At 42.3% G+C, this 18,708-nt stretch overlaps 1 protein-coding gene across 3 annotated transcripts in view; it reads left to right on the top strand.

The window, feature by feature from the left end:
- The window catches only part of acot7 (acyl-CoA thioesterase 7), a 68,868-nt gene extending 54,134 nt beyond the window's left edge, over positions 1-14,734 (top strand). For all 3 annotated transcript variants that reach the window (XM_055892647.1, XM_055892646.1, XM_055892648.1), the window contains exon 10: positions 14,291-14,734. In XM_055892647.1, coding sequence (XP_055748622.1) covers positions 14,291-14,389 — 99 coding nt within the window. In that variant the 3' untranslated portion in view covers positions 14,390-14,734. The remainder of the gene's footprint in view (positions 1-14,290) is intronic.
- The last annotated feature ends 3,974 nt before the right edge of the window (positions 14,735-18,708 follow it).

Here is an 18,708-nt window from a genome sequence, read left to right as displayed (position 1 = left end):
GTATAATACGAATGATAAGTTACAATTCATGACGTAACCTAACGTCAAGTAATATATCATACTAAATGGAGGGAACTAATTTACATACCAAATCCTACAAATTTCCCTGAGGCCAGGTTGCAAAGAGATTAAGAAACATTTTGTGATGGAGAGAGAGAGAGCTGGAGGGTGAGAGAGAGAGAGATGGAGAGAAAGACAGGGAGAAAGAGGAAGGGAAAGATGAAGAGAGAGAGAGAGAGAAAGAGGAAGATGGAGAGAAAGAGAGAGATGGAGAGGGAGAGAATAAAGATGGAGAGAAAGATTGGGCGAGAGGAAGAGGAAAAGGAGAGAGTGACTTGACAGCCCTGGGTTTTTACTCCTCTTTCTGGCTCCCTCCATCCCTCCCTGCCTCACTCCATCCCGCTACAGAGCTGGCATAGTCTCAGCTGGCCCCTTTGACATGAAAACAAGCAGGGTTGTCATGGCAACCTCCACTAGATCACATGAAGCAGCCTGCAATTATTTTTAGATGCCTCCCATTGAACATGATGATCAACCGGTTAATGGCTGAGCCCATGTCAGGATGGTACCTCAACAATATTTTTGAAACTATTTTTTCCCGTTGATAATATTCAAAAAAATATTTTCTACCACTTCAAGTCCACTGATCAAAGGTAGTGAGAACAAGTCGACTTGTAAAATAGATCAATTTTTAACGATGTGTGGATTGATGGCATATCGTATTAGATAGCGTATTAGATTCTAGAAGGGAGGGAATAGAGAATGAAAGTTGTTGGGATGAATCCCACCTCTGATTCGAATGAAAAGCCAACAGGGAGGATTTAGATTTTTCACCCAATGTGTTGTTTCATGTATTCCAGAAGCTTTTAATTGTGCAGCTTGACATCCATGCGAGGGTAGAAAGTCTGTATTTAGGTTTAGAGCTTTGCCACACAGTGTATTTGAAACTAAACACTATTTGGACTACAACATATGCTAAATTGAAGAGTCAAAATATCACCCTTTATCTCACATAAACACACATACACACACACAAACACACTATCCTTATGGGGACCAAAACATTTATTCCCATTCAAAATCCTATTTTCCTTAGCCTTAACCTTAACCCCTACTCCTAAACCTACCCCTAACCTCGAAACCTAAACCTCACCCCCAATCCCTAACCCTAATTCTAATTGTAATCCTCACCCTAACCTAACCCCTAAAATAGCCTTTTTCCTTGTTGGGCCTGGCGAAATATCCCCACTTGTCCGAATGTTCCTTGTTTTACTATCCTTGTGAGGACTTCTGGTCCCCACAAGAACACTAAAACCAAACACACACACCTAGGACACCATCCAACCACATACCACTAGTGCAGATGGCTATTATTTTTCTTTTACTGGTTACTTACTGTTTAGAGCCACTGTTCAGGCGAGGGTGGCATTTGGCATGTCACTGATGCCTGTGACTGCTCCAATAACAGGCCATGCCAACACAGCGGAGCCCTCTGGCATTTCTCTGGCACCCTCTGAGCTGGCCTCCCTCCACCCTCGGTGCCAAGTTTCTGCCACTGCATCCATCATCACCCTCTCAGTCTGTCTACAGCCTTCTCCTGCCCTCCTTTTAGACAGCTAACAGACAACTGATCTGTAGGTCTCAGTACTGGGGCTGTGTCTGAAATGGCTCCCTTTTCAAGGTATGTTGTGCTGCTTTTGGCAGCCCAAACTCCAAATGGTTACGTGCATATACAGTAAATCATTTTGGGCAGGCCCTGTTTTAGACTGCAGACGACTGTTCTGTGGGTTTGGGAGGTCATGGGAGTACTGGTACTGGTCTTGCATTTGAAATGGCACCCTATTCCCTATGTAGTGCACTACTTTTGACCAGGGCTCACATTCCCTTTGTATCACAGGATCCCAGCTTGTACCTTTACTGCTTGCCAGATCCAATTACTTTTTATTTAAGCACTCACCCAAGATTGGGTGTTTTCAATTGGTTAATAGTTCATGACGAGTTGCATGGACTCAGACAGAGTTTTTCCTGGGTCACATGGTCATCATCTCAATTACTTTTTAGATGTACATTTATTTCATATAGCAGACACTCTTATCCAAAGCACTTACCACCCCCATCTTGAACAGAGGTCTTTAACAGCAAAGCAATTTTGCTGTAAATCTGTCTCTCTCGGCTCTCTCTCTCTGAGTGTCTATCCTTGAGTAACCTCAAGGTAATGTCCCATTATGCAGGACCCAGTCGCTCTCAGGCCAGTTACAAAGGCCTAATGCCAGAGATAATTGAGCCATTATGGACGCAACAAACCACTTACAGTACAAGACCCCTTTTTGTCTCTGACACTATAGTAGCCTATATTAGTAGTATATACCTTGAAACCCAGCAACAGCATGGGTAGCCTGTATGGTTACCCATACAGGACTAGCCGTTATCATCGACATACAGTTGAAGTCGGAAGTTTACATACACTTAGGTCGGAGTCATTAAAACTCATTTTTCAACCACTCCACACATTTCTTGTTAACAAACTATAGTTTTGGCAAGTCGGTTAGGACATCTACTTTGTGCATGACACAAGTTATTTTTCCAATTGTTTACAGACAGATTATTTCACTTATAATTCACTGTATCACAATTCCAGTGGGCCAGAAGTTTACATACACTAAGTTGGCTGTGCCTTTAAACAGCTTGGAAAATTCCAGAAAATTATGTCATGGCTTTAGAAGCTTCTAATTCGGCTAATTGACATTATTTGAGCCAATTGGAGGTGTACCTGTGGATGTATTTCAAGGCCTACTTTCAAACTCAGTGCCTCTTTGCCTGACATCATATGAAAATCAAAAAAAATCAGCCAAGACCTCAAAAGAAATTGTAGACCTCCACAAGTCTGGTTCATCCTTGGGAGCAATTTCCAAATGCCTGAAAGTACCACGTTCATCTGTACAAACAATAGTACGCAAGTATAAACGCCATGGGACCATGCAGCCGTCATACCGCTCAGGAAGGAGACGCGTTCTGTCTCCTAGAGATGAACGTACTTTGGTGCGAAAGGTGCAAATCAATCCCAGAACAACAGCAAAGGACCTTGTGAAGATGCTGGAGTTAACCGGTACAAAAGTATATATACAGTGGGGAGAACAAGTATTTGAAACACTGCCGATTTTGCAGGTTTTCCTACTTACAAAGCATGTAGAGGTCTGTAATTTTTTATCGTAGGTACACTTCAACTGTGAGAGACGGAATCTAAAAAAATCCAGAAAATCACATTGTATGATTTTTAAGTATATATATAAGTATAAGTATATCACAGTAAAACGAGTCCTATATCAACATAACCTGAAAGACTGCTCAGCAAGGAAGAAGCCACTGCTCCAAAACCAACATAAAAATGCCAGCCTACGGTTTGCAACTGCACATGGGGACAAAGATTGTACTTTCGGGAGAAATGTCCTCTGGTCTGATGAAACAAAAATGGAACTGTTTGGCCATAATGACCATCGTTATGTTTGAAGGAAAAAGAGGGAGGCTTGCAAGCCGAAGACCAGCATCATGTGGGGGTGCTTTGCTGCAGGAGGGACTGGTGCACGTCACAAAATAGATGGCATCATGAGGGAGAAAAAGGATGTGGATATATTGAAGCAACATCTCAAGACATCAGTCAGGAAGCTAAAGCTTGGTTGCAAATGGCTCTTCCAAATGGACAATGACCCCAAGCATACTTCCAAAGTTGTGGCAAAATGGCTTAAGGACAACAAAGTCAAGGTATTTGAGTTACCATCACAAAGCCCTGACCTCAATCCCATAGAACATTTGTGGGCAGAACTGAAAAAGCGTGTGCGAGCAAGGAGACCTACAAACCTGACTCAGTTACACCAGCTCTGTCAGGAGGAATGGGCCAAAATTCACCCAACTTATTGTGGGAAGCTTGTGGAAGGCTACCCGAAACGTTTGACCCAAGTTAAACAATTTAAAGGCAATGCTACTGTTAGGTTCTTATTTTTCAAAATAAACTACTCACGGACACTAGAGAACCTTTTAACCTTTAACCAAGTTTAATTATTCCCAAAGGTTCTGTACAGCTGTATTCAGACACCAAAACATTTATCTTCGTCACAGTTATATACATCCTACTTAAGACACGCCTTCTCTCCAGTCCTTACATCTTATGGTTCAACAGAAAGAAGGTAACAGGATATCAAACCCGTATTACTCCCTTACGGGAATCTGTCCTCGCCCCTTGATCTCAACCCCTCCTTCATCTAATCCACAGATGTCCATCTGTCTCCCCTGTATCAACACGGTGCTCTGCTCCCATCCCCCAACACATTCCACAGCTGTCTTTCTACAGAGGCCCAGTCTCTTTCTCCTTGGATTCTCCTTTGATTCTATACTTCTTTCCTATCATTTATTTAATATCTCAATGTTCAAAATGTCGAATCCAACACTACCAAATGCTAATTGAGTGTACGTAAACTTCTGACCCACTGGGAATGTGATGAAAGAAATAAAAGCTGAAATAAATCATTCTCTCTACTATTATTCTGACATTTCACATTCTTAAAATAAAGTGGTGATCCTAACTGACCTAAGAAAGGGAATTTTTACTAGGATTAGATGTCAGGAATTGTTGAAAAACGGAGTTTAAATGTACTTGGCTATGGTGTATGTAAACTTCCGACTTCAACTGTATAGTGTAGTGAACTCATTTTTAAAGTCTACTGTTGAAACAAAAATGGCTGTGTCCTGTACAAAAGGGAGGTGAGTGGACCACTGAAGTGTGCTTCATGCGATGTAGTTGTTTTCTGTTAGTACATAAATTGTTGTTTTGGGACAAGGCAATAAGCTTTTTCACAGGGAATAGCATTCTCTTTGTTTGCTGTTGCAAGTGAGACGTCAGAGGCGACAGATTTGATGGGGGGATGGAAACTGAAAGGAAGGAAACTGATTTGAAAGCGGTCAGTTAGAGGGAGAGGAAAAAAGTCCCGCAGCGCTGGTAAAATGGAACCGCGCGTCTAGCGCTTCCAACTGACTGAACATGGTGTATTGAGGCTGATTTGAGAAGCCATTGAAATTCAATGAGCGCAGCTACGTGGGCAGTTAAGGAAAAGCAAGACAGAGGAGATATTGTGGCTGACCACATAGTCCTGTATTTGGAGTTCGTAGCTGAGGAGAGCACTGTCTAAAATTCAGGGATGTTGTTAATGAATCCTATTCTCTTTCAAAAGTCGGGGTATTTTATGGAAGAATCTGAGAAGGTGTCCAAATGTTGTGTGAAATATATGTGTAACAGACCTTCATTCAGCCAGGCGAGCTCACTCAAGCACTGTATTTGAAATGATTTCAAATAATATTTGAACCCAGATCTGATTTTTGATTTTATTTAACCTTGATGTGTAATGATTGCATTAAACAAAGATACAAACCACAACACAGTAGTGGTTTAGTCTGTCCTATAAAAACAGGAATATAGTTAAGCAATAAGGCCAGAGAGGGTGTGATATATGGCCAATATACCAAGGCTAAGGGCTGTTCTTAGGCACGGCGCCACGCGGAGTTACCATGGTTACCATTGTAATTTTAGCAGGTTTTATTTTGTCATACCCGTGGTATACGGTCTGATATACCACGGCTGTCAGCCAATCAGCATTCATTTAGCAGTTTACCACTCCTTTTACTACCAGACCAGATTGCTGTCCGTTATAAGCGTTTATAAAACAGGTGAATATAATCTGAAAAATATGGGAAATGCAGCTTGAACGTTATAAAGAGGATTGTTGTGACTGAATAATTTTCTAATCGTGACATCTACATGTGTGGGGGTTAAACAGTAGAAAGAGATGGTGGTGCAGCGTTATCATTGGTGATTAGGACAAAGCCACCGAGGGAATACCAAACGATGCAGAGACACAGAAAGGATATTTAGCCTAGCACTGGCGTGTCTCATGTAGTTATGCAAATGCACATCAATGGGTGCACAAACACATGCACGCACACACACACTCACATAGACATGCACACACACACACACACACAATGATGCATGTCAAATCAAATCAAAGTTTAACATGTACACACACTCTCTCTCTCTCTCTCTCTCTCTCTCTCTCGCTGTCTCTGTCTCACACACACTCACACCTCAGTTTCCCATCCTCTCCATCATCATTTCCTCACCGATGACAAAACAATAGCGAGACACATTTCACTCTGACTGTTATGAGCGACCTTGTTCATGAACAACCGTCAGATCTAGATTTGAATTGGCTTCTCCCATTAGACAAAATGACACATTATACCTGTTGTGAACTGCAGTGTCCTTTGTTACGTGTCTAATTAAAGACATAAAACCCAGAAAGAGGGAGCGAGAGAGAGCAAGGGAGAGGGAGAGAGGGAGAGAGGGAGAGAGAGGGAGAGGTAGAGAAATTACAGTGCAGTGTTGTATCCTCCGCTGCATGCAAACAGCTTTAAGATAATACAAATAACAAGAAGACATGTGGTGTGTAAGATATACCACTTCTCAGACGTTCTTATCAAAAACACCTTACTGTAGAGTGAGTTCATACATTATTACCTTGTGTATGTGATGCCTTGGGGGATTGAAACCACAATCTTCTTTTTGCCAAGGCTATGCACTTACCAACTGAGCCACACAGGACCAGGTGTATGTGTATGTGTGGTGAGCCATCGTCTTGACAAAAGGTTGTGTTTGTTATATTCCCGAAGTCCTCCCTGCCTTAACTGTTAGTACCTAATCAGCTGGGCTGTGTGCCATGCAGTCTCTCTGACTACACAGCCTCTGCCCCTTCAGCTTAATTCAATTTGTTCAAGACGGGAACTGTTTAGTGCCCTCTGCTCCCCCTCCACACACACACACACACACACACACACACACACATACACACAAACACACACATGCGAGCATACACACACGTACGCACACACAAACACACACACACACACACACACTCATCCAATGCCCAGAGCAACAGGACAGCCAGTGACCCAGGAAGGAGTTCCTTCAAGGTCACATGATGTCATCCTTTGGAAGAAAAAACAGCTGAGGCAAAGACAAATGTTTATTTTAGCTCTCAGATGGCCTCAGTGTTGTAGAGAGTGCTTTAGACATGCACCATGTCCATGTTACACTAACTGCTGGCTAATATAGGATCATGTTTTCCTCTTTATTGCAATACAGATTCACCTTTGCAGTGTGTGTGGTGCAGTAGTCGTGTGAAATAATCTAGAAGTGTAGGTACATGTAAATGTTAAGACACATTTTTATTTAGGGATTAAGTTAATTGCGTAAATTAAAAAGTAAGTGCACCAACATGAGTTGTCCATTCATAAAATGTGTAGGGTAAATTGCCACAGTAGATTTGTCGTGGTAAACTAGGAAATATTTGATTTCAGTAGCACAGAATGATTGTCGAATGGTTAAATCTATGCTTAGTCTGGCTCAGTGAGTAGGTTTAATTTATACCAGAGATAATAGAATCCTGTGGAAGTTGAAAATTCTTGAAAGAGATTGGAGGAAAGCAGGAGTTGAATTTAACACCGATAAAAGCTTTAGAGAGCGGTAGTACAGTGGTCAGTAATGGTTTCAATTGTGATCAGCTGTGCGCGGGATTTGAGCTCATATGGTTTAACGAGAGATCACCTGGAGAAAATACGTTGGCCACCAATGGCTGCAATCGGCCCATAGTGTTTTTTTTTAAGAATACCAATATTATCCCTGATTTAAAGACAACCCAGATTTTTCTAAAGAATATTATTGTATGTATAATAATAATATTATCGAATCTCAGTGGGCCTCAGAAAGGAAAGGGTTGAGAACCCTTGAGATACATATTTTTGGTATATTTTCATAGATAGACAGATTTATTTCACGATTTAAAACAAAATACAACCACATGTGGATAATGCGTTTCAATCATCGAGGATGGCACAATGTAACGAGTTCTGTGTGTTGCTGGTGAGAGAGTCAGGCGCAGGACAGCAGATACGAGTAAAAAAAAAAAAAGTGCTTTACTCAAAAACGACAAATATACAAACTAACATCTTGAGCACACACAGACGGACCGAAATTACAATAAACAATCACTCACAAAAACCATGTGGGGAACAGAGGGTTAAATAATGAACAAGTGATTGTGGGATTGACAACAGGTGTGTGAAACAAAGACAAAACAAATGGAAAATGAAAAGTGGATCGGCAGTAGCTAGAAAGCCGGTGACGTTGACCGCCGAACGCCGCCCGAACAAGGAGAGGGACCGACCGGCGGAAGTCGTGACACACAAAAAAGTGTGAAAACGTATTTCCATGTTGGTCCTCTTAAATATATGGTTCAAAAGTTAACAAACATAAACATAGTAGTCCTAGGCTCCACAGGAGGTGTAGCCTGCTAGCCATACTTTGGTTACTTCAATTTAAATTTAAATTTTTCACCTTTATTTAACCAGGTAGGCCAGTTGAGAACAAGTTCTCATTTACTACTGCGACCTGACCAAGGTCAAGCAAAGCAGTGCGACACAAACAACAACACAGAGTTACACATGGAATAAACAAACATACAGTCAATAACACAATAGAAAAAGTCTATATACAGTGTGTGCAAATTGCTTGAGGAGGTAAGGCAATAAATAGGCCATAGTAGCGAAGTAATTACAATTTAGCAAATTAACACTGGAGTGATAGATGTGCAGATGATGATGTGAAGTAGAAATACTGGTGTGCAAAAGAGCAAAAAAGTAAATAAAAACAATATGGGGATGAGGTAGGTAGATTTGATGGGCTATTTACAAATGTGCTGTGTACAGCTGCAGCGATCGGTTAGCTGCTCAGATAGCTGATGCTTAAAGTTAGTGAGGGAGATATAAGTCTCCAGCTTCAGTGATTTTTGCAATTCGTTCCAGTCATTGGCAGCAGAGAACTGGAAGGAAAAGGCGGCCAAAGGAAGTGTTGGCTTTGGGGATGACCAGTGAGATATACCTGCTGGAGCGCGAGCTATGGGTGGGTGTTGTTATGGTGACCAGTGAGCTGAGATAAGGCGGAGCTTTACCTAGCAAAGACTTATAGATGACCTGGAGCCAGTGGGTCTGGCGAGGAATATGTAGCGAGGGCCAGCCGCCGAGAGCATACATGTCGCAGTGTTTGGTGGTATATGTGGCTTTGGTGACAAAACGGATGGCACTGTGATAGACTGCATCCAGTTTGCTGAGTAGAGTGTTGGAGGCTATTTTGTAGATGACATCGCCAAAGTCGAGGATCGGTAGGATAGTCAGTTTTACGAGGGTATGTTTGGCAGCGTGAGTGAAGGAGGCTTTGTTGTGAAATTGGAAGCTAATTCTAGATTACATTTTGGATTGGAGATGTTTAATATGAGTCTGGAAGGAGAGTTTACAGTCTAGCCAGACACCTAGGTATTTGTAGTTGTCCACATATTCTAAGTCAGAACTGTCCAGAGTAGTGATGCTAGTCGGGCGGGCGAGTGCGGGACATGATCGGTTGAAAAGCATGCATTTAGTTTCACTAGCATTTAAGACCAGTTGGAGGCCACGGAAGGAGTGTTGTATGGCATTGAAGCTCGTTTGGAGGTTTGTTAAGACAGTGTCCAAAGAAGGGCCAGATGTTTACAGAATGGTGTCGTCTGCGTAGAGGTGGCTCAGGGAATCACCCGCAGCAAGAGTGACATCGATATATACAGAAAAAAGAGTCGGCCCGAGAATTGAACCCTGTGGTACCCGCATAGAGACTACCAGAGGTCCGGACAACAGGCCCTCCGATTTGACACACTGAAATCTATCTGAGAAGTAGTTGGTGAACCAGGCGAGGCAGTCATTTGAGAAACCAAGGCTGTTGAGTCTGCCGATAAGAATGTGGTGATTAACAGAGTCAAAAGCCTTGGCCAGGTCGATGAAGACGACTGCACAGTACTGTCTTTTATCGATGGCGGTTATGATATCGTTTAGTACCTTGAACGTGGCTGAGGTGCACCCGTGACCAGCTCGGAACCGCATTGCACAGCTGAGAATGTACGGTGGGATTCGAAATGGTCAGTGATTTGTTTGTTAACTTGGCTTTTGAAGACTTTAGAAAGGCAGGGCAGGATGGATATAGGTCTGTAACAGTTTGGGTCTAGAGTGTCACCCCCTTTGAAGAGGGGGATGAGCACGGCAGCTTTCCAATCTTTAGGGATCTCGGACGATACGAAAGAGAGGTTGAACAGAATGGTAATAGGGGTTGCAACAATGGTGGCGGATAATTACACATATAGTACCAGTCAAAAGTTTGGATACTGTAACGATTGTCTATTTCGTCCTCCTCATCGGACGAGGAGAGGCGAGAAGGATCGGACCAATATGCAGAGTGGTTCGTGCTCATGATGATTTATTAAAACCGAAACTGAACACTGAAATACAAAACAATAAACAAAGTGCAGAAAACCGAAACAGTACCGTGTGGTGAAAACACTAACATGGTAGACAAACACCCACAAAACACACGTGAAACCCAGGCTGCCTAAGTATGATTCTCAATCAGGGACAACGATTGACAGCTGCCTCTGATTGAGAATCATACCAGGCCGAACACAAAATCACAACATAGAAAATCACACATAGACAACCCACCCAACTCACCCAACCCACCCGACCATACTAAATAAATACAAAACAAGGGAAAACAGGTCAGGAACGTGACAGATACACCTACTCACAGCAATAGAAAACAACTGTTGATGTCTGTATACAATGCTCCAGGCTATGACAATGTCTTCCTATTCTTTGTTTTGTTATGTGTTATACAGTACCAGTCAAAAGTTTGGACACACCTACTCATTGAAGGGTTTTTCTTTATTTTTACTATTTTCTACATTGTAGAATAATAGTGAAGACATCAAAACGATGAAATAACACATATTGAATCAAGTAGTAACCAAAAAAGTGTTAAACAAAGATTCTTCAAAGTAGCCAGCCTTTGCCTTGATGACAGTTTTGCGCACTCTTGGCATTCTCTCAACCATCTTCACCTGGAATAATTTTCCAACAGTCTTGAAGGAGTTTCCACACATGCTGAGCACTTGTTGGCTGCTTTTCCTTCACTCTGTGGTCCAACTCATCCCAAACCATTTCAATTGGGTTGAGGTTGGGTGATTGTGGAGGCCAGGTCATCTGATGCATCACTCCATCGTTCTCCTTCTTGGTCAACTAGCCCTTACACAGCCTGGAGGTGTGTTTTGGGTCATTGTCCTGTTGAAAAATAAATGATAGTCCCACTAAGCGCAAACCAGCTGGGATGGCGTATCGCTGCAGAATGCTGTGGTAGCCATGCTGGTTAAGTGCGCCTTGAATTCTAAATAAATTACAGACAGCCACCAGCAAAGCACCCTCACCCAATCACACCTCCTCCTTTCATGGTGAGAACCACACATGCAGAGATCATCCGTTTACCTACTCTGCGTCTCACAAAGACACGACGGTTGGAACCAAAAATCTCAAATTTGGACTCCTCAGACCAAAAGGACAGATTTCCCCCGGTCTAATGTCCATTGCTCGTGTTTCTTGGTTCAAGCAAGTCTCTTCTTATTATTTGTGTCCTTTAGTAGTGGTTTCTTTGCAGCAATTTGACCACAAAGGCCTGATTCACGCAGTCTCCTCTGAACAGTTGATGTTGAGATGTGTCTGTTACTTGAAGTCTGTGAAGCATTTATTTGGGCTGCAATTTCTGAGGTGCTGGTAACTCGAATGAACTTTTCCTCTGCAGCAGAGGTAACTCTGGGTCTTCCTTTCCTGTGACGGTCCTCATGAGAGCCCGTTTCATCATAGCGCTTGATAGTAATTGCGATTGCACTTTAAGAAACTTTCAAAGTTCTTGACATTTTCCGGATTGACTGACCTTCATATCTTAAAGTAATGATGGACTGTCGTTTCTCTTTGCTTATTTGAGCTGTTCTTGCCATAATATGGACTTGGTATTTTACCAAATAGGGCTATCTTCTGTATACCACGTCTACCTTGTCACAACACTGATTGGCTCAAACGCATTAAGAAGGAAAGAAATTCCACAACTTAACTTTTAACAAGGCATACCTGTTAATCGAAATGCATCCCATTCATTAAGTTGGTTGTAGAGAATGCCAAGAGTGTGCAAAGCTGTCATCAAAGCAAAGGGTGGCTACTTTGAAGAATATCAAATATAAAATATATTTTGATTTGTTTAACACGTTGTTGGTTACAACTTGATTCCATATGTGTTATTTCATAGTTTTGATGTCTTCACTATTATTCTACAATGTTGAAAATAGTAAAAATAAAGAAAAACCCTTCAATGAGTAGGTGTGTCCAAACTTTTGACTGGCACTGTATAACACATAACAAAACAAAGAACAGGAAGACATTGCCAGAGCCTGGAGCATTGTATACAGACATCAACAGTTGTTTTCTATTGCTCGAACATTAGCCAGCTTTTGACATTCTTTTTAAATGAAGTTATGGCGTTGCTTTGAGTTGCTGTGGTAGTTTGTTCCACTCAACAGCGCCGGTATATAAAAAGGTGTTCTTACCAGATAGACACTTACATTTCAATTTGATAGGTACCTGGGAGCTGAGTCAGTAATAATTCTATGGACCGGACTATATCTTGTCTATTGGATATGACAGTTAGTACAGGGGACAGAATAAGTAGTAGGAGGAAGTGTACAATAAAAGCAATGGGTCGGCTTTGAACCCGTGTGATGTGAGCCCTGATTCATAAGTTCCAGGGGCAGCGGCTTTGACCACTGGACCACCCCAGGTCACCGCCACCCGCTGATTGATAGTTATGTGAAGATGGGTTTGTCATGGCTAGGACACTGTAGCTGGATGTGGTGAATCCATGGTGTGCCATAAAGTTGAGATGCCATCTGTCAACAGGTGCCCAAATATGCAGAGTCATGGGAAATTGCAGTTTTACCCACGGTGTGTGTGTGTGTGTGTGTGTGCCAACAGCCATGGTTGCAACTGGTTGTTTCAGGCTGTTAATTGATTTGTATTCAGAGCTTGCAGTGTGAGATTCTATGTGTCGTGACATGAACAGTTAGGTGATACAATTTGAAAGAAGTGCACAGCATATAGGCATTCATAACTTGCACATTGAGTGTGGGAAATGCACTCTACAAATGAAATAGGATGATTTATTATTAGAACTGTTTATAACCCCTGACATGAACGTTTTGTAACACCTTTATGAAGTTCATAGTAACCCATACATTTTATTCAACATTACTCACTCATTACACAACCAGTGAACTTGATATTTTATTTTATTTAGCCTTTATTTAACTAGGCAAGTCAGTTAAGAACAAATTCTTATTTACAATGACAGCCTACCCCGGCCAAACACTAACCCGGACGACGCTGGGCCAATTGTGCGCCGCCCTATGGGACTCCCAATCACAGACAGTTGTGATACAGTCTGAAATCGAATCAGGGCCTGTAGTGATGCCTCTAGCACTGAGATGTAGTGCCTTAGACCGCTGTGCCACTCGGGAGAACATTTTGATACATGGAGAGACAACATATTATAAGCCTTATTATAAGATATTATGCTGGCTTATACAAACTGAAATTGCTTCAGTTTCACATAGAAATGATACTGAAATTGCTCCAATAAGTAGTGAGCATAACATCAGAGCCACACAATTTTCCAGTGGAACTCATGCTAGAAATGTTTGGGGAAATATGCTTCAGTACGACTGAGGCATGTGTGACGGGTGCATCCATCCATCAATGTGTCACCCTGGCTAGCCTTGTGCACCAGCCTGAGTGAAGTGACAGGATTTGGGTTTTGTTGGTGTGTATGTTCACAGCAGACAGGGAATGCAGGGAAATAGGTCACACACACACACACACACACACACACACACACACACACACACACACACACACACACACACACACACACATATTGATAGTGTCCCTGTCACTATACACTGTGAGTGGATGGAAGCAACATCCTAGCGATGAAACAGTGCCATGTAAGGATATTTGACACTGCTGTAATTGTTGTGTTAGTCGTGAGGTTGCCATGAGGTTGCCAGGCAGCTTCATTAACACTGTGCAGCCAGCAACCATGTCTTCCCATGATGCAGCCAAGTGCAGCGCAGCTGAAGAAAATAGTCCCACGCAACAATAGTGTCGACAGGGGTGTAAAAGACTTGACAGAAGTGAGTGTGGATGTGGCTCAAAGACACGGTGTGTGTATGTGTATGTTGATCTGGGTGAAACTGTACTAAAAATGGCCGCCTTTCTCTTCCCACAGCTTGAAGGAGATGGGGAGCAGAGGCGTTTTGAGGATGGCAAAATGCGATACCTCCAGAATAAGGCAAAGAGACTGGCAGACAAGGAGCGCCAACAATGACACCACAACCCGGAATACTCCATCATCCAACCCACAGCACTTAGATGGAAAACTTCCCTATCTTATTACTAAACCTAAAACTAAAATAGATGGGGTCTGACTTGAAAAAATGTATGACTTGAAAAATTTCATCATACTCTTCTTGACTTTTTAATGTAAGTTTCATTGCTGCACACCAAAGTGTCTATATGTGTATGTAAAAGAAAGGAGATACGTATGTATCTTTATTTTATCGTCAAAGATTTTTATTTAAGAAGGCTATCGACGATCAGTCTGTGTGCGAAGTTATGGGTCTGTATATGCATCGATAAATAAATTAAAAGTAAATAAATACTGTACATGGTAGCCAGAGGTTTCTGTCTGTCCTTTGCTTGCTCACTGATGTCCTAGGCCCGGGCTTGCCTTGGCTGAGAGGGCATCCACTAAACATATTTTATGCATTCTGTCGTTCACACAGAAATCTGTCCTTGGCTCGGGGGCTATGACTCTGCTCCTTCCCTCTCTCACTCACTCGCTCTCTTGTCATTTCAGCAAGACATGACAGCAAGACATGATTTTCCCATTGGAAATGAAATTAGGGGTGGCATTTTATTTTTATCCTTAGTGAAGGATAGAGTAGAAGAGGGAATATGAGGAGAGGAAAGGGGGTTGTAGACAGATTATTATCTCAGGTGGGGGGAAAAGTATTGGGCCTGTTCAATAACACTGCTAATATACCACGTAGGCTATACACACAACCAAGCCTGCAACTCCTTAACCAGATAGTGGAGAGCAAACTAGTATCATTTTGATTATTGAATTTAAAAAAAGGCTGTATTTACTGAGACAATCCCGTCTAAAGTAATAATGAGCAACTTTCAATGTGCTGAAACGCATTGAGTACATGACTTCTATTAACTACTTCAACTACTTTGTCTTGTGAGTATATCTCACTGTCCATTCTCACTGCCCCACATCCTTGTTCCTCACTCCCAACAATACAAATAAGATGCATACTGGCACTCCTTTGCAGTGGTGGAAAAAGTACTCAATTGTCATACTTGAGTAAAAGTAAAGATATCCTTAATAGAAAATGACTCAAGTAAAAGTGAAAGTCACCCAGTAAAATACTACTTGAGTAAAAGTCCAAAAGTATTTGGTTTTAAATATATTTAAGTATCAAAAGTAAATAGAATTGCTAAAATGTATTTAGGTATGAAAAGTAAAAGTATAGATCATTTCAAATTCTTTATATTAAGCAAGCCAGATGGCACAATTTTATTTTTTTATTGACGGATAGCCAGGGGCACACTCCAACACTCGTTTGTGTTTAATGAGTCTGCCAGATCAGAGGCAATAGGGATGACCAGGGATGTTCTCTTGATACGAGTAACGAGTACATTTGGGTGTCAAGGAAAATGTACAATATTTTCTTTAGGAATGTAGTTGTCACGATCGTCCATGGGAGAGAGAGAGGACCAAGGCGCAGCGTGTAAAAAATGCATCTTCTCTTTATTTAGGAGATGACCAAACAAAGCAAAACAACAAATCGAAGACCGTGAAACCAAAACCGACTAAATGCAAAACATGCAAACTTGACATAGACCTAGACACAGACACAGACACAGACACAGACACAGACACAGACACAGACACAGACACAGACACAGACACAGACACAGACTAAGTCAATGACCCAACAAACACATGATGCCTATGGCCGCCTAAAATATGGCTCCCAATCAGAGACAAATGAAAGACATCTGTCTCTGATTGAGAAACCACTCAGGCAACCATAGACATACCTAGAAACCCTCACTAAACCATAGACATACCTAGACATACTCACTCAACACAAAACCACACACACAAAACCCAACAACCCCTTAACCATATAATCACCCAAACACAAACCTCCCCCATGTCACACCCTGACCTAACAAAAATAATAAAGGAAACAAAGATAACTAAGGCCAGGGTGTGACAGTAGTGAAGTAAAAGTAAAAGTTGGCAAAAATATAAATGGTAAAGTACAGATACTGCAAAAAACTCTTAAGTAGTACTTTAAAGTATTTTTACTTAAGTACATGACACCACTGCTCCTTTGCGGAGTGAATCTCTGAATCTCAGATTCTATAACCTAACCTGTTTCATAAAGACTGTGTCTCAGGTCGTTTCCTCCTCCGTCGTACGGCCCCGGATGTGTTCCCAACATCCCAACCCAGCCTTAGGGGGTTTGCGGCCGCCTCGCGCTCTTACCCAATGTGGAGACTGACAAGGCTATTTGGAAGACGAATTATCCACAATGACGGGAGGAAACCCATTAGGAGGGAGGGGTGGAGGGAATAAACGATCCGGAGGAGAGAGAGAGAAAAAAGAGAGAGCAATCTGGTTTCATCAACGCTGGCTCCCGGCCTGTTTTATATGTTCCACCCGCTGTGCATAGCGGGGAGAGTCACGATCACTAAGGTGTTCACTGATGGCAGGGCCAAACAACCGTTAAAGGATGAATAGCACAGAGATGCAGCCTATCTAGCTAACATCCACAAGGTTAATGTAAAAAGAAATAAGCTCTTGAATGTTAAAACTCTGGTATGCTGTATACTGTGGCCAACAGTCCAAGTCTACTCATAGGCATACTGTTAGAGGCAACTTGCTGTAGGAGAAAAATAAACTAGAAGATAAATAACAAGGGGATGTTGGCCTACTCTTTGAGAGCTAGAGGAGGAACACAAACCTAGAAATACTAGATGCTGCCACTGAAAAAGAGTGAGTTAAATGAACCAATCCCATGCACCCTGCTGAAGAAAAGAAACAGCATACATTTCATGCTGGTATTTTCTGGTCCATGTTGGTCTATGCTGGTCAGTGCTGGTCAGATGCTGGTCTGACTACCATAGTCTAGCTGGTTATGCTGGTTTACCAGCATGGTCTAGCAGGTTTTGCTGGTGACCAGCCTTCACTATGTTTTGGACACTGGTGATCAGTCTTCGCTGTGTTTTGGACACTTGTGACCAGCCTTCTCTGTGTTTTGGACACTGGTGACCAGCTTTCGCTGGGTTTTGGACACTGGTGACCAGTCTTTGCTGTGTTTTGGACACTGGTGATCAGTCTTGGCTGTGTTTTGGACACTTGTGACCAGCCTTCTCTGTGTTTTGGACACTGATGACCAGCTTTCGCTGGGTTTTGGACACTGGTGACCAGTCTTTGCTGTGTTTTGGACACTGGTGACCAGCCTTCTCTGTGTTTTGGACACTGGTGACCAGTCTTTGCTGTGTTTTGGACACTGGTGATCAGTCTTGGCTGTGTTTTGGACACTTGTGACCAGCCTTCTCTGTGTTTTGGACACTGGTGACCAGCTTTCGCTGGGTTTTGGACACTGGTGACCAGTCTTTGCCCTGTTTTGGACACTGGTGACCAGTCTTTGCTGTGTTTTGGACACTGGTGACCAGCCTTCAGTGTTTTTTGGACACACACCAGCTTATGCTGGTGACCAAGCGGGTCCATGCTGGTCTATGCTGATCTAGCATGGTCAGACACTAACTTGTTAAGCTGGTCTGACCACGCCCATCAATATCATATTTCCCAGTATGCTCTATTGCAGTTGATTTTTAGGATTGTTTGTTTCAATATATTTTTTGTTTGTTGTACACAAAGATAAATAACATACATTCGTGTAAACTAATCAAATTTGTTAGTTGGACTTATTGCAACTGTTACTGAAATGGTTGATCCAGTTTAGATTGTTTGGGTAGTCACAATTATTTTCCTTTCTAACCCTGGCAGTCATTCTGAATGCATATTTTGGTGAAATAAAGTTCCAATTGCTGGATATCCCCACTCTGGCTGCATTCCAATAGGAATTAAACATAACTTTGCAAGCCAGCATGATGTGACTTGATGCTGGTTTTGCTGGGGATCAGCTTATGCTGGTCTAGGCAAAAACACAGCAAAGGCTGCTCAAAAGCAAAGCACAGCGAAGGCTGGTCACCACAAAAACGCAGCGAAGGGACCACGAAAACACAGTAAAGGCAAGTCAACAGCAAAGCACAGCGAAGGCTGGTCACCACGACAACACAGTGAAGGCTGGTCACCAGTAACACCAGCACCTATGCTGGACCAGCCTATGCTGCTCTATGCTAGCTTTGTCAGCAGGGTAGTGAGTGTACGGCTGCTTAAAGGGTCATGCTTTAAGAATTCTTTGCTGCCAGAAACGGAAAAGTGTCTTCACAAACACAAGCACAGACTAGTTTAGATTCGACATGAAGTCCTGTAGATTTGTGTTGTTATTATTATTGCTTCTACTGATCTCTGAACTTAATAAGCAGACCTTCAAATGT

Source organism: Salvelinus fontinalis, chromosome 31 (assembly GCF_029448725.1).
Source record: "Salvelinus fontinalis isolate EN_2023a chromosome 31, ASM2944872v1, whole genome shotgun sequence".
NCBI classification, from domain to species: domain Eukaryota; kingdom Metazoa; phylum Chordata; class Actinopteri; order Salmoniformes; family Salmonidae; genus Salvelinus; species Salvelinus fontinalis.
The sequence above is the reverse complement of the archived record's forward strand: the minus strand, read 5'-3'. Positions and strand labels throughout refer to the sequence as shown.